Source organism: Oratosquilla oratoria, chromosome 12, assembly GCF_046742065.1.
Source record: "Oratosquilla oratoria isolate Oo_2021 chromosome 12, ASM4674206v1, whole genome shotgun sequence".
NCBI lineage: Eukaryota > Metazoa > Arthropoda > Malacostraca > Stomatopoda > Squillidae > Oratosquilla > Oratosquilla oratoria.
In genome coordinates this window covers 61,490,206-61,505,211 of record NC_134788.1, presented here as the reverse complement: position 1 = coordinate 61,505,211, position 15,006 = coordinate 61,490,206, and the positions used below count along the sequence as shown (strand labels likewise).

General features: G+C 36.8%; 1 protein-coding gene across 1 annotated transcript; it reads left to right on the top strand.

Moving 5' to 3' along the window:
• The first annotated feature begins 207 nt into the window (after positions 1–207).
• Positions 208–14,164, top strand: LOC143030443 (uncharacterized). Its single transcript, XM_076193592.1, has 3 exons — positions 208–318; positions 12,756–13,167; positions 14,074–14,164. Exons 2-3 carry the CDS (start codon positions 12,845–12,847, stop codon positions 14,162–14,164), a joined length of 414 nt encoding a protein of 137 aa, XP_076049707.1. The 5' UTR covers positions 208–318; positions 12,756–12,844.
• Positions 14,165–15,006: the final 842 nt, after the last annotated feature.

Genomic DNA, 15,006 nt, shown 5'->3' with positions numbered 1-15,006 from the left:
ATTATTATTATCATTATTATTATTATTATTATTATTATCATTATTATTATTATTATTATTATTATTATTATTATTATTATTATTATTATTATTATTATTATTATTATTATTATTATTATTATTATCATTATTATTATCATTTATTATTATTATTATTATTAATTAATATTATTATTTTGTATAATCTTGCAGAGAAACACGCTACGCCTCGGAATCAGGTAGACCAAACGGAAACGACTAGGACCAGGAATGTCAACAATGGAGACAGCTAACGAGACGTGGCAACTGACAGACCTATCCGGTCTGACAGGGTGAGAGGTGAGAGAGTGTATAATCTTGCATTTTGCTCGCTCCAAGGATCCTGCTCCTGAATATTTTTCTAATCTACATTAGGGTGAGAGGGGGCTCTACCAGGGGTTCATCCAATAATGGTATTTACTATATCACTGAATAATGTTGGACTACGGTCACTTCTTCGTCTGGAATGGCGATGATGTCGATGGAAATAAATCAAGTTGGCGCAGTCTAATGTGGTCAGTGGTGTTTGATATAAATTCCAACCAGGAGATGGAGACGAGATGGGTTGTCATGATCATATTGTGGCGATTTTTGTCTTTGTCGTTTTGAGTAATGAGATTTTCAAGGCTCCTTGAGTTGTCTCCGGAGAGAAGACTAGTTAACTAGCCTATTTCTTTATTGTTTGACAGTTTACCTCACTAGTGAAATAATATCATTAAGGAGCATCAGCTATGTTAGTAAAAAAATAGAAACATCAAATTTGTTTTTCAATTTGTAATTGTAGTCTACATAGATAAAAAAAAAAAAAAAAAAAAATGTGTGCTAAATTGCAAAAATAATTCAAAAAGCATTTGACACATTTTCCATTGTGGTCAAATGTTTGTTGTGCCTTTCTCGTAATTTTACACACTGTATCCCACTACACGTATTCGTTGTTTGGTAGAGATTGTTTTTCGCTTCTGTCCCAATAATACGCGATGTTTTTTATGTTTGTTTCAAGTAGTTGTTTTAATCCATTCAACTCCGATGACACGATGTCTTGTCATTTGGTCAAATAAAACACCAAAATGTTTGATCAAACACCAGAAAAATATGACGTCAATCCTCGCTTCGCTCGCAGCGAAGCGAGGACTGACGTCATATTTTTCTGGTGTTTGGTCAAACATTTTGGTGTTTTATGATTTTTTGTTTTATTTGACCAAATGACAAGACATCTTGTCATCGGAGTTGAATGGGTTAACTATGTAATTCCTCCCATGATGACCCGGATGATTTTTAGAATTATAGGTACTGCATTACTAAATACAGCTTAGGTGACATGGATAGCATAGGTTAGGTTAGAATAGATGAATTTATCATCCTTTCATTTCTTCAACCTTGGAATTTTTCAAAACAAATATGGATCATTCACCCAATGCAACTTTGTTTGTTAGTAAATTAGTTTTAGTAGCTTTTTGTTATTAATTTCTGCCAAGAAAGACATATTTTATGTTGATGTATTATGATTTACAAAATTGATAATTTTCTAATGCTATATCATGTTGGTGTGCATTTCTAAAAATTTACTTGACCTAGGTAATGGTATATGCTAATCAAGTACAGTTTATTTAGAGAGAAGATTATGCCTCAAATCATTACAATCCCAAACACACACACACACACACACTAGAGAAGCACAAGAGGGCATGAAAGAAAAAAAAAAAACATAGCTACAGAAGAGACCTTAAGAAAAACAGTTTTCCACATAGAGTGGTGGACACTTGGAACAAACTGGACAACGAAGTAGTGTGCGCAAAATCCATTCATGAGTTTAACCCCTTCCATACGGTGCCGCACACGTAGGCGTCATGGGGAGCGAGTGTATTCGCGAGGCTGCCATATCGGCGTCTTGATTATATTTATTGTAGTCGCCCCTCCATAATGACATTCTTTCTAATTCTTTTGTAATCGCATTTTCTATGGTTATCAAAATTCACGGGTGAAGAGAGAACGATCGATATAAGCGGTGACTATATTTTATGATGCGAGTATTATTACGACACGTCGTACGGCTGGCATTGGCTGCTGCCACCGAGATCTAAGTCCATGACGCCTACGTGTGCGGCACCGTATGGAAGGGGTTAAAAGCAAACTAGACACTGCGAGATACAAAGGCGGGACGCCACGAGCGTAGCTCCCCTTCCTGCAAAATATAGCTAGGTAAATACACACACACACACACATTCACACACACACACTCACACACACACAAGATATGAAGACGGGACACCACGAGCGTAGCTCCCCTTCCAGCAAAATACAACTGGGTAAATACATACACACACACGATTATGTAAAAATGCACAGAGAAGAAAAGAGAAATTATGAAAAAGAAATAATAGAAAATGCAAGGAACAACCTAAACTATTTTACTGATGTGTGAATGGTAAACTAAAATAAACAAGAAATAGAAAAGCTGTGCCAAGAAAGTCATGAATATACAGAAGAACAAGAAATGGCAGAAATTATGGGCAACCATTTCAAATCGGTATTCACATCTAACTGTGAGGGAATAGAGAGACAGAAATCCTCCCCAATGAAGGAAATGACTGTAACAAAGAAGGAAATCAGCGACCAAATAAAAAAACCTTGTCAGAAAATTGCATGGTCTGTATGGAATTGCAAATTGGATACTGAAAGAATGCGTAGAAGAGTTAACAGATAAAATATACACTATAATCAAATGCGCGCTCAAAGAAAGAGAGACACCACAAGACTGGAAAAATGCAAATGTTGTACCAATATATAAAGGAGGAAACAAGGAAAATTCAGCTAACTACAGACCAGTCTCCCTCACAAGCACATAAGCAAAAATATGTGAAAAAGTGATCAAAAGTGGATGGATTAAACACCTGGAAGAAAAATCTATACAGAACCCAAATCAATTTGGATTTAGAAAAGGAAGATCATGTACAACAAACCTGATCTGCTTCTATTTGAGACTAATAGATATTATACAAGAGAGGGATGGATGGGCAGACTGTGCCTATCTAGACCTACAAATAAGCATTTGCCAAAGTACCACACAAAAAATAAATAAAATTAGAATCAATAGGTGGCATCAGAGGTAAATTATCAGACTAGGAGAAAAATGAGTGTAGTAATTAGAGACAAATTCTTGAAGTGGGAAGAAATGATAAGTGGTGTTCCACAGGGGTTGGTGCTGGTTCCAATCATGTTTGCCATATATATGTAAATGACATGGATGAAGGAGTTGAATGTTATATGAATTTCTTCGCAGATGACGCAAAAATATTAAAGTAAGAACAGAAGAGGATTATGATTCATTACAATCAGACCTGGAAAAAATCTAGAAATGGACTCAAAAGTGAACTTCAATATAAAGAAATGTAGCATAATGGAGTTTGGAGAAAGTAAAAACAGAATTTTAAAAAATTATAAAATTATTGAAGAAGAAATAAAAAAAGTGCACTCGGAAAGGGACCTTGGAGTAATAATCAGCAAAGACATGACACCAGATAAACATATAAACAAAATAGTCAGAGAAATGTTCAACCTATTAAGGTCAATGAAAGTGACATTTGACTATTTGGATGAAGAAATTATTAAAAAATATTAGTTACATTGATTAGACCAAAACTGGAATATGCAGCGACACTGGACACAGAGTACTAAAAAGAATATAAGGAAATTAGAAAAAATACAGAGAGCAATGACCAAGCACCAGCTCTTTCCAAATAAAAATATAAACAAAGATTATCCAAATTGGAACTACCAGCACTGGAGCAGAGAAGAGAAAGAGGTGATCTTCTAACTATGGAATCATGAAAGGAATGGAAATCCTTGATAGGAATGATTTATTAAAGAATTACAATGGAAAAACAAGAGGTCATGTAAAGAGACTCAAAAAGGATAACTATAGAAGATATCTGAAAAAAATAGCTTCCCACACAGAGTGCTGGATATCTGGAATAACTTAAAGAAACAGTGTGTGCAAATACTATTCAAGATTTTAAGAAAAAACTTTATGCTGAAAGTACAAAGACAATTCACCGCACACACACAATTTGTTGAGATCAATAAAGGGGCCTTTAAATACCTGGATAAGGAAATGATAAGAAAATATTGTAAACACTAATAAGGCCAAAACTGGAATATGCAGCGCTGATATGGCCACCTAGTACAAAAAAGAATATAAGAAAATTAGAAAGAATACAAAGAGCAACAACAAAGATGGCCCCAACACTTTCAAATCTGACATATGAACAAAGACTGGCCAAACTGGAATTGCCAACCCTGGAACAAAGAAGAGAATGAGGGGACCTATTAACCATCTACAGAATTATGAAAGAAAAATAATGTCTTGATAGAGAGGACTTATTAAAGAGGGACAGAAGAAAAACAAGAGAACATGCAATGAAACTCAAAAAGGACAACTACAGAAGAGACCTGAAAAAGAACAGCTTCCCACACAGAGTGATAGATATATGGAACAAATTGGATGAAAAAATAGTGTGTGCAAACACAATACAAGAATTTAAGAACAAACTTGATCTTGCGAGATACAAAAATGGGACACCATGAGCATAGCTCCCCTTCCCGTAAAATACAACTAGGATAACACACACACACACACTATTTACAGAATCATGAAAGGCATAGAAATTATTGATAGGATCTATTTAAATGGGATGAAAGAAATACAAGAGGACACGGAAAGAAAATCAAGAAAGACAGCTATAGAAGAGATCTGAAAAAGAATAGCTTCCCTCACAGAGTAATAGTCATTTGGAACAAGTTAGATGAGAAAGTAGTGTGTGCAAAAACAATACATGAATTTAAAAATAGTTTAGATAAAATGAGATAGAAAGACGGGACACCACGAGCATAGCTCTCCTTCCCGTAAAATACAACTAGGTAAATACACACACACACACACACAGTTCAAATCCAAATATGAACATTGGAAATCAAATATAATTGCATTTCTGTACAATATGTAATAACATATTTTTTAACTATATCAGCTGATAGAGCCCATCACAACAATCAATTTGAACCATTACATCTTATAGTGCAAACCTATAATAAATGAGTTAATGAACTTAATTAAGAAAATTTGGGGATCCTACCACTTTGAAGTGCCTTTGAGGTAGAGGAGGCCCTGAATGTTGAACTGTCATCAGTCCAGGACTGGCTTATAGATAACAAGCTGTCTGTACACCTTAGTAAAATGAAAAATATTGTCTTCACATCAAAACCCAACCTCAGGAAACACAGCGATGTATAGGTCAGATGTGGGGATAATGTCTTGGAGTCAAAACAAGAGGTAACTCATCTTGGAATACCCTTAGATTAGTCCCTCTCAGGGAATGCCTTAACAGATAAGATTGTAACCCAAGTGTTCACATAAAGTAAAAATTTTGTACAGAAAAGCCAGAAATTTTGATATGGAAACAAGTTTCTGGTCTCAGCCTTGATACAGCATCACTTTGATTATGCTTGTAGCTGTTGGTACAGTAGTGTGAGCAGAAAAAAACAGTCTCGGCTACATACAAGGGAGGTAGCCAAAAAGGAAAAGGCATAAAATCATTCCCACCTATTCCATCCCTGAATACACTCCACACCCCTCCATCCTCCCTCTTCCCTCTCATCTTAGCACCTCCTGGATGACAGGTCATCCCTGCACCTTGTCCACTGCCCTGGGTCAGAAGCAGTGTTGCAAGACACAGCACATGCACAGCAAGGCCGCTTCATTAAATCGGCAACCCCCCATTCTCCGTCCCCCCATGCAGAAAAGGAGAAGACGGAGAGAAATCCCTTCAGGCTGCATCAAATTTTGCTCACACATACTACCTCACCCCCCATCCCCCCACCCATTCCTCCTCATGCATCACATCATCATCCATATACAGCCATTCTCCATTCACCCCTGTCTTCTGTCCCCTCCCGTCCTTCCTCAACAGACATTCCCCTCTTCCCCAAAGCGCCCTTCACCCCATCCATCTACCTCATCCTAGGACGTCCCCTCATGTTCACTCCCTCCACATCTGCCTTTCATACCTCTTTTACTAGTCTTTCTTCACTCATTCTTTCCATGTGTCCAAACCATCCTAATATTCTTTCATCAGCCCTATCTCCTAACTCCCTTTCCACCCCTGTTCTCCTCCTCACCTACTCATTTCTCACTCTATCCAGCCTAGTAACCCCCATAATACTTCTCAGACACCTTATCTCAAACACATTCAAACTCCTTCTCTCTTCCTATCTTATGTTCCATGTTTCTGCCCCATACAGTGCTGTTGGCACAATCACTCCTTCATACAGTCTCCTCTTAGCATCCATTCCCAAATTTCTATTCGTCATTACACTTTTTAATCCACCAAGGAATTTATTTGCTTCTCTCAATCTACATTCTACCTCCACCTTCACTCCACCTTTTCCTGCCACATTTGCACCCAAGTATCTAAAACTATCCACATCCTCCAGTCGCTCTCCCTTAATGCTCACTTCCAGCCTACTGCCACTTTCCCCCCTTGTACATCTCATCACCTTACTTTTACCCACATTTATCTTCAACTTTCTTCTATCACACACTCTCCCAAACTCTGTCACCAACTTCCTCAATCCCTCCTCCGATCCTGCCACAAGTGCAGTGTTGTCTGCAAACAACAGCTGGCTCACCTCCCACTTTTCTCCATATTCTTTAACCATCTCCAATCCCTGACCCACTACCCTTGCATTTACCTCTCGCACTACCCCATCCATTTCTAATCCTGACACAAGCTCTACTACTCTGACTCTTGACAGCTCCTAGAAGCTTTCCTCCTATCCCGTATATCTGCATAACCTCCAACAGTGCCTTTCTGTCTACCCTATTGTAAGCCTTTTCCAGATCCATAAAAACCCAAAAAAATCCTTCCCTTTTCCTATAGCTTTCTCACATATCTGTCTTACCACAAAGATCTGATCTACACAACCTCTACCTGTCCTAAATCCACACTGTTCCTCACCAATTACTCCCTCTGTTCCTCTCCTAATCCTCTCAATCAAGATCGTCCTATAAGCCTTCCCAACCACACTTAACAAGCTAATCCCTCTGAAACTACTACATTCACACTTGTCCCCCTTTCACTTGTAAAGTGGAACTATACAGGCAGGCTACAGGTTGCACAAAATAAGATCATTAGATTCATGCTAAATTTACCTCGATGCAGTCATATTGGTATAGAAAAATTTAGCAAAGTAGGAATGTTACCTGTAAAATATCGTGTCCAGCAGCTGAAACCAAATCATGTTTACAATGTCATTCATAATTCTGCTCCTTCATATGTGAGCTGTAATTTTAAGTTATCTGCTGAGAACCGAACCCGGACCAATCAAGGGTCTTTTATTGTAACTCGTGTTGGTTCCTTCACCAAAAACAGCTTTCACTTCACAAGTGTTCAACTATGGAACTCACTACCTATATCCATTAAGCAGTCAGACAGCAAGGGTACTTTCAAGAAAAGGGAATGATGAATATATAGAAGATATGGAAATGGCTGAAATCATGAACAAACATTTTAAACCTGTATTTACAAATTAAAATGCACATAATTGGGATGAAGGAAAGGGAGAAAGATCCCCCCAATGAAAGAAATATTGTGACAGAAAGAAATAAGAGATCAAATATTAAACCTTGATGTCAGAAAATCACATGGTCTGGGTGGAATTGCAAATTGGATACTAAAAGAATGTATAGATGAACTAATGGACAAAATACATAAGATAATAGATTGCTCACTCAGAGAAGGAAAGGTATCACAAGATTGGAAAAATGTAATTATTGTACCAATATATAAAGGGGGAGGTAAGGAAGACCCAACAAACTATAGACTGGTCTCCCTTACAAGCACAATAGCTCAAATATGTGAAAAAGTTATCAAAAGTAGATGGATTAAATATCTGGAAGAAATATACTGAATCCAGAACAATTTGGCTTTAGACAAGGAAGATCAAATGCCACAAACTTGATTTGTTTTTATTCAAGGCTAATAGACATAATGCAAGAAAGGGACAGATGGGCATATTGTGCTTTCCTAGATTTGCAAAAGGCATTTGATAAAATACCACACAAAAAGCTACTATGAGACCTTGAAACAATAGGTGTACAAAGGAAGTTATTGAAATGGATGGAAGATTACTTGAATGGGAGAAAAATGAGGGTAGTACTTAGAGATGACAACTCTTCCTGAGAAGAAATGATAAGTGGAGTCCCACAAGGTTCTGTATTAACTCCGATAATGTTTGATATATATATATAAATGACATGGATGAAGGTGTAGAATGTTATATGAATTTCTTCTCAGATGTCACAAAATTACTAAAGAAAGTACAGAAAATGACTGAATTGGTACAGAGAGACATGGACAGTCTGGGAATGAAGCCAAAAGCGGGAAGTGAACTTCACCATCAAGAAATGTAGTATAATGGAGTTTGAAAAAAGTAAAAAAGAAGATCAGGGCAGTATAAAATTGGTACAAAGAAAGTAAAAAAGTTAGCTTGGAAAAGGACCTAGGAGTAATTATTAACAAAGACAAGTCACCAGACAAGCATATTGACAAAATAGTTGGAGAAACCTACAATTTACTAAGGTCAATAAAGGTGGCTTTTAATTACTTGGAATTACTCGAATGAAGTAATGGTAAAGAAAATATTAGTCACGCTGATAAGACCAAGATTAGAGTATCCTACAACACTATGGACACCCAGCACACAAAAAAAGTATATATATAAAGAAATTAGAAAGAATCCAAAGACCAACGACAAAGATGGCACCAACACTTGCAAAATTAAGATATGAACAATGATTGTCCAAAATTAACTACCAACCCTGGAACAAAGAGGAAATCTACTGGCTGTTTACAGAATCATGAAAGGCACGGAAGTCCTTGAGAGAGAAGATTAATTAAAGTGGGATAAAAGAAAAATAAGAGGACATGAAAAGAAACTCAAAAAGGACAGTTATAGAAGAGATCTAAAAAATCTATATATATACTTTTTCACACGGAGCAGTGGATGTCTGGAACAAATTGGACAAAACAATAGTATGTGCAAAAACCACACAAGAATTTAAGAACAAATACGGGTCACTATGAGCATATCTGTCCATATAATACAACTAGGTTAATACACATTTTAGGCTAAATATGATTAAAAATTAGAGAATAGGAGACGGGACCTAATGAGCATTGCTTCTTTCCTTTATACTACAATTATGTAAACACACACACTAGTGTAAGGAAAGCAAGGTGCCTGGATTGTATTGAGTGGGAGAGGGGAGCACTTTTGAATGCCCCAAATGATCTCTGTGCAGTGTTGAATGTATCTATCGTGAGAAAATGCAAAGGAACCAAAGTGCTCAATGATAAGAGTGGTGCTCAGAGATAAAACTTCTACTCGGGAAGAGCTGATTAGTGGAGTCCCACAAGGATCAGTGCTGGTTCCAATAATGTTGTCTTCATGAGTGAGTAGAATTACTATGGTCATAAATAAATTTACACAAAAAATTATTTGCAATTCATTTGAAGTGGCCGTTTCTGGACAATTATAACTCAACAAGCTCCTTCCGCTATGCTGTTTTAGTAATTGATAGAATGGGGGGGGGGGGTTTGACTGTAACCTAGCCACTCCATTCCAATAAGAAATTACATTTGATTTCTGTCATACAGCTTGGTAGAATTGGTAGTCCTTCACACTCCTGCTCCACACAGGCACCAGCGACAGGCAAATTCCTCACCTCCTTTAGAGAATATTATATTTCTACATTTTGATCACAAGATATGAATTTTGGTTTCATTAGGAAAAGCAATCATTCTACAACTACAAAAAGAAAATTCAAAACATAATAGAGTAAGAAACTGAGTAATTATGTGGAGTTTAAGTCAAGAAAAAGAAATTGTTGGGTTATACACATTTTATAATTGATGTTTACAGCAATTATGATAAGTGTAGAATAAAACACTTGCTCTACTAAACTTCTGAACATGATGGTGCATTCAGATTTCACATAGAAAACCATAACAAATGAAAATTAAGGATTTTAATCAATATTTTGCATCATGACTCTCATGGCACAAGGGAGGGAGGGATGGTAGTTGCTGACTCCTTTCCTCCTCCTCCTCTTCTTCTTCCTTCTCCTTCCAATGTATCATCTACACTATCAGGCATAGAACAAAAATACTTATTAAATCAGCAAAGTAACTACATATCAGCTGATATGTAGTTACTCAGCTCATTGATTTAATAAGCATTTTTCTCTATACTATTCTGTATAGCCTATTTATAATGTATCTCTATTTTTCTTATCTTTCTTAGTACACTCAAATAATCTACCTACACTCCTCACATTATTGATAAATTCATATGACATAAAAATAGTCTTTGGTAAGAATGATGGAAAATAAATACTTTCTCATAATAGATTAAATGATGAATTAGTGGGAAGGAGGAGGAGGACAAAAGGAATCAGCAACTACTATCCCTCCCAATCTCCCTTGCAGTGAGAGTGTCATGACGCAAAATGTTGATAAAAAGCCTCAATTTTTATTTTCTATGGCTTAATATGTGAAATCTGGATGCACCACTGTGTTCAGGAGTTGTATATGCAGAGCATGTTTTATACTACATTTGATATCATAATTGATGTAAACATCAATTGTAAGTGAAGATGTGTATAAACCTATACTATCTTTTCCTTGACTTCAACTAAACATAATTACTCAGTTTTTTATTCTATAGAGTTTTGACAAAAAAAATTTAGTTATAGAATGACTGCCGTTTCTAATGATTGAAACCAAAATTTCTTATCTTGTAAACAATATGGAGAACTATAATACTTTTTGAAGGAGTTGAGGAATTTGCATATTGTTGGTGCCTGTGTGGAGCAGGAGTCTAAAGCACTACCAACCGTACGAAGCTGCATGGCAGATGTTGAATGTAACTTCTTATTGGAATAGACATTAGGTAAAGCTTGGTTGACTAGAAAAGTTTTTCTCACTCAAAAATGATAGGTTTAAACCTATTATAGATTTATTTACGGGCTTGTGGTACTATTTCTGCCAAAATTCACTTGTTTACTCATTAATCCTGGGAGGGGGGGCAAAGGTGTTCCCTGATAAATGGAAACCAAGTGATTTGCTTAGAAACCAATGAACAAGAATTACTCATTCATTTACGACATTCTTGGTGGGTGGGTATAAACTTCTGTGAAATTTTTACCAATATTTCTTATTTACAGTTAACTGTACTTTATATTCCTCATCACACTTTTGTATGGCTTTTTTATCTTTGTAATGTTTATTCATCCATTCCTGCATTATTTTATTTCCCTATTAATTGTCGTATTACCAGTCATCTAAGAAATTAAATCTTATGTTGATTTACAAGATTGCTACAGGGCACAAATATCCATGCATATTAAACTCATTTGAAGTGGCTGTTTCCACTGAATAACTATAGCTCAATAAACTTTTTCCACCGTGCACTTTGTTTTAGTGATTGACGGATGTGAGGGCTGAATCTAACCTAACCTATTTGTAGGTAGGGACAAGTTAGGATATTGACTAAAAGTAATTTACTTCTCACACAAGACTGTCAAACATCAACATTTTATTATGTTATTTATAGGCTTGTGGTGGTATTTGTGTGGAGTTTCACTTGTTTTCCCCCAAAAAATGGAAAACAAGTGATTTGCTGTAGAAATTAATATCAGATTCTCATGAATCTCTGCAATGTTGATTTGTGACATCCTTGATTAGTGTGTGTGTAGTGGTTGTCTCTGAAAATTTGACAAAGATATCATATATCCAATGATGCCATTGTATACTACTCTTTTTCTTGTGTCCTCTATCTCATCATAATATTTATTCAGCCACTCTTTTGTCTTATTATTTTCTGATTATATATTGTCCTAATCTGTGTTTGTTCTGTGCAATTCCATTATTTTTAGTGTATGTTCAACCTTCTATACCTTTCTTCTTCCTTTAACCTCTTCAATACGAATCAAATTCTTGTGCACAGCATCAAATGCCTAATGTACAATGCACACGACTCGCATTATAGAATATGAAGTCTGTTGTATTACTCATATTCTTTCACTGAGTAATAAACACAAAGAAATTTATCAAAGCAGTTCACAGAATTCAGGAGTCACTCATCTACAACTACAAAATAAATATAATTAAGATGCCAACACTGGCATCATTTAACCAAAGAGGTTAACGGTGGTATTAAATTTTTTTTATTATATAATTCTTATATAAATTCTTGGAAGGGAAAGGTTTATGTAGGGGAAGATTTTTTACTTTTAGTTGTTTTATTACTATTGTTATTATTATTATTATCATTATTATTATTATTTATTTATTTATTTTTATTTTATTTTTTTTTTATTTTATTTTTTTTTTAGAATACCACAAGATTCTTACAGTGGTATTCTTAAGAAAAAATCTTTATAAAAATCATTCCCTTCCAAGGATTTATATAAGTTTTGTTTTATTTTCTATTTTATTAATTTATTTATTTATTTACTTTTATTTTATTTTTTATACCAACATTAGTATCATTGATACAAGTCATTTGTTCCCTTCCCCTACTCTATTTTGGTTGATGCCCCACTGTATTTGTATATGCACTTGTCACAACTTTTACAAACTCTCAAAAAGTTAAACATCGAACTTATTTTTTTCTTACAGGTTGAGGGTCAATATCAACATTTCCTTGGAAAAGGTATCCAGAAATTCTGTATATTCATCATGTAAATAAAGAGAATCATGTGTGGCATATGCGGCACACCAGTCTCATAAGTCATCTAAAATATCACATGATGGCCCACACTGGAGAGAAACCTTTCCAATGTGACCTGTGTGATGCAGCTTTCTCAGTAAAGAACAATCTCAAAAATCACGTGATGACCCACACTGGAGAGAAGCCTTTCAAATGTGACTTGTGTGAAGCAGCTTTCTCACAAAGGAGTAGTCTCAAACGACACGTGATGACCCACACTGGAGAGAAGCCTTTCAAGTGTGACTTGTGTGATGCAGCTTTCTCTGGAAAGGGTCATCTCAGAGATCATATTATGACCCATACTGGAGAGAAGCCTTTCAAGTGTGACCTATGTGATGTAGCTTTCTCTGGAAAGACTGGTCTCAAAAATCACATGATGACCCACATTGTTGAAAAGCCTTTCCAATGTGACTTGTGTGATGCAGCTTTCTCAGGAAAGACTAGTCTCACACGACACATGCTGACCCACACGGGAGAGAAACCTTTCAAGTGTGACCTGTGTGATGCAACTTTCTCTAGAAAGGGTGTTCTCAAATATCATGTGATGACCCACACTGGAGAGAAGCCTTTCCAATGTGACTTGTGTGATGCAGCTTTCTCAGAAAAGACTAGTCTCAAAAATCACATGATGACCCACTCTGGAGAGAAGCCTTTCAAGTGTGACCTGTGTGATGCAACTTTCTCTAGAAAGGGCGTTCTCAAATATCATGTGATGACCCACACTGGAGAGAAGCCTTTCAAGTGTGACCTGTGTGATGCAGCTTTCTCAGGAAAGACTGGTCTCAAATATCATGTGATGACCCACACTGGAGAGAAGCCTTTCCAATGTGACTTGTGTGATGCAGCTTTCTCAGGAAAGACTGGTCTCAAAAATCACATGATGACCCACACTGGAGAGAAGCCTTTCAAGTGTGACCTGTGTGATGCAACTTTCTCTAGAAAGGGTGTTCTCAAATATCATGTGATGACCCACACTGGAGAGAAGCCTTTCAAGTGTGACCTGTGTGATGCAGCTTTCTCAGGAAAGACTAGTCTCAAATATCATGTGATGACCCACACTGGAGAGAAGCCTTTCCAATGTGACTTGTGTGATGCAGCTTTCTCACTGAAGAGTTCTCTCAAACTACATATGGTGACCCACACTGGAGAGAAGCCTTTCAAGTGTGACCTGTGTGATGCAGCTTTCTCATGGAATAGTGCTCTCAAATATCATGTGATGACTCATAGTGGTGAGAAGCCTTTCAAGTGTGACCTGTGTGATACAGCTTTCAGAGCAAAGGGTAGTCTCAAACGACACTTGGTGACCCACACTAGATAGAAGCCTTTTAAATGCGACATGTGTGATGCAGCTTTCTCAGGAAAGAGTCATCTCAAACTACACATGGTTAATCACACTAGAGAGGAGCCTTTCCAGTGTAACTCGTGTGATTCAGTTTTCCAACAAAAGGGCCCCCGAACGACACATGATGATCCACACCGGAGAGAAGCCTTTGAAGTGTGACTTGTGTGATGCAGCTATCTCAGGAACGACTGCTATAAAATATCACTTGATGACCCACACTGGAGAGAAGTCTTTCAAGTTTGGGCTGTGTGATGGAACTTTCTCAGGAAAGACTGTTCTCAAACATCACATGATGACCCACACTGGAGAGAAACCTTTCCAGTGTGACCTGTGAGATGCAGCTTTCTGAAGAAAGAGTGCTCTCAAACATCGCGTGATGACGCACACTGTAGAGAAGCCTTTTACGTGTGAACTGTTTGATACACATTTCTCAGAAAAAAGAGACCTCACGTGGTGGCCCGTACAGGAAAGAAAACCTTTCAACCTTCTCACGAAGGACTCGTTTCAAATGTCACGTAGTGACTCACACTTCCTCACGAAAGGTTGATATCACATATTGGGTGATGACCCACGCTGGTGGGCGGGCGCACAGATAAATTCATTAGACATGCATACATTATTAATCTTACCTAACCCGTTCATGAATCTTCATAATGTGTGCATGCCAAATGGATTTGTTATCCGTGTGGCCAAATATGAACTCATTATTGGTGTAGCACATTTTATGAATATTGATTTGTGCAGATTCACAATGTGCATTACATACGCTACCAAGGCCTATAGCCTAGGTTTATCCTGTGTTGTTGGTATACTGCAAC

Bases quoted from the DNA above. Each gene is read 5' to 3' on its own strand.
- LOC143030443 (XM_076193592.1), top strand. From the start codon at position 12,845: ATGCGGCACACCAGTCTCATAAGTCATCTAAAATATCACATGATGGCC. The intron at 13,168-14,073 runs GTGTGACCTATG...GATGACTCATAG, and splicing joins ACTGGAGAGAAGCCTTTCAA to TGGTGAGAAGCCTTTCAAGT.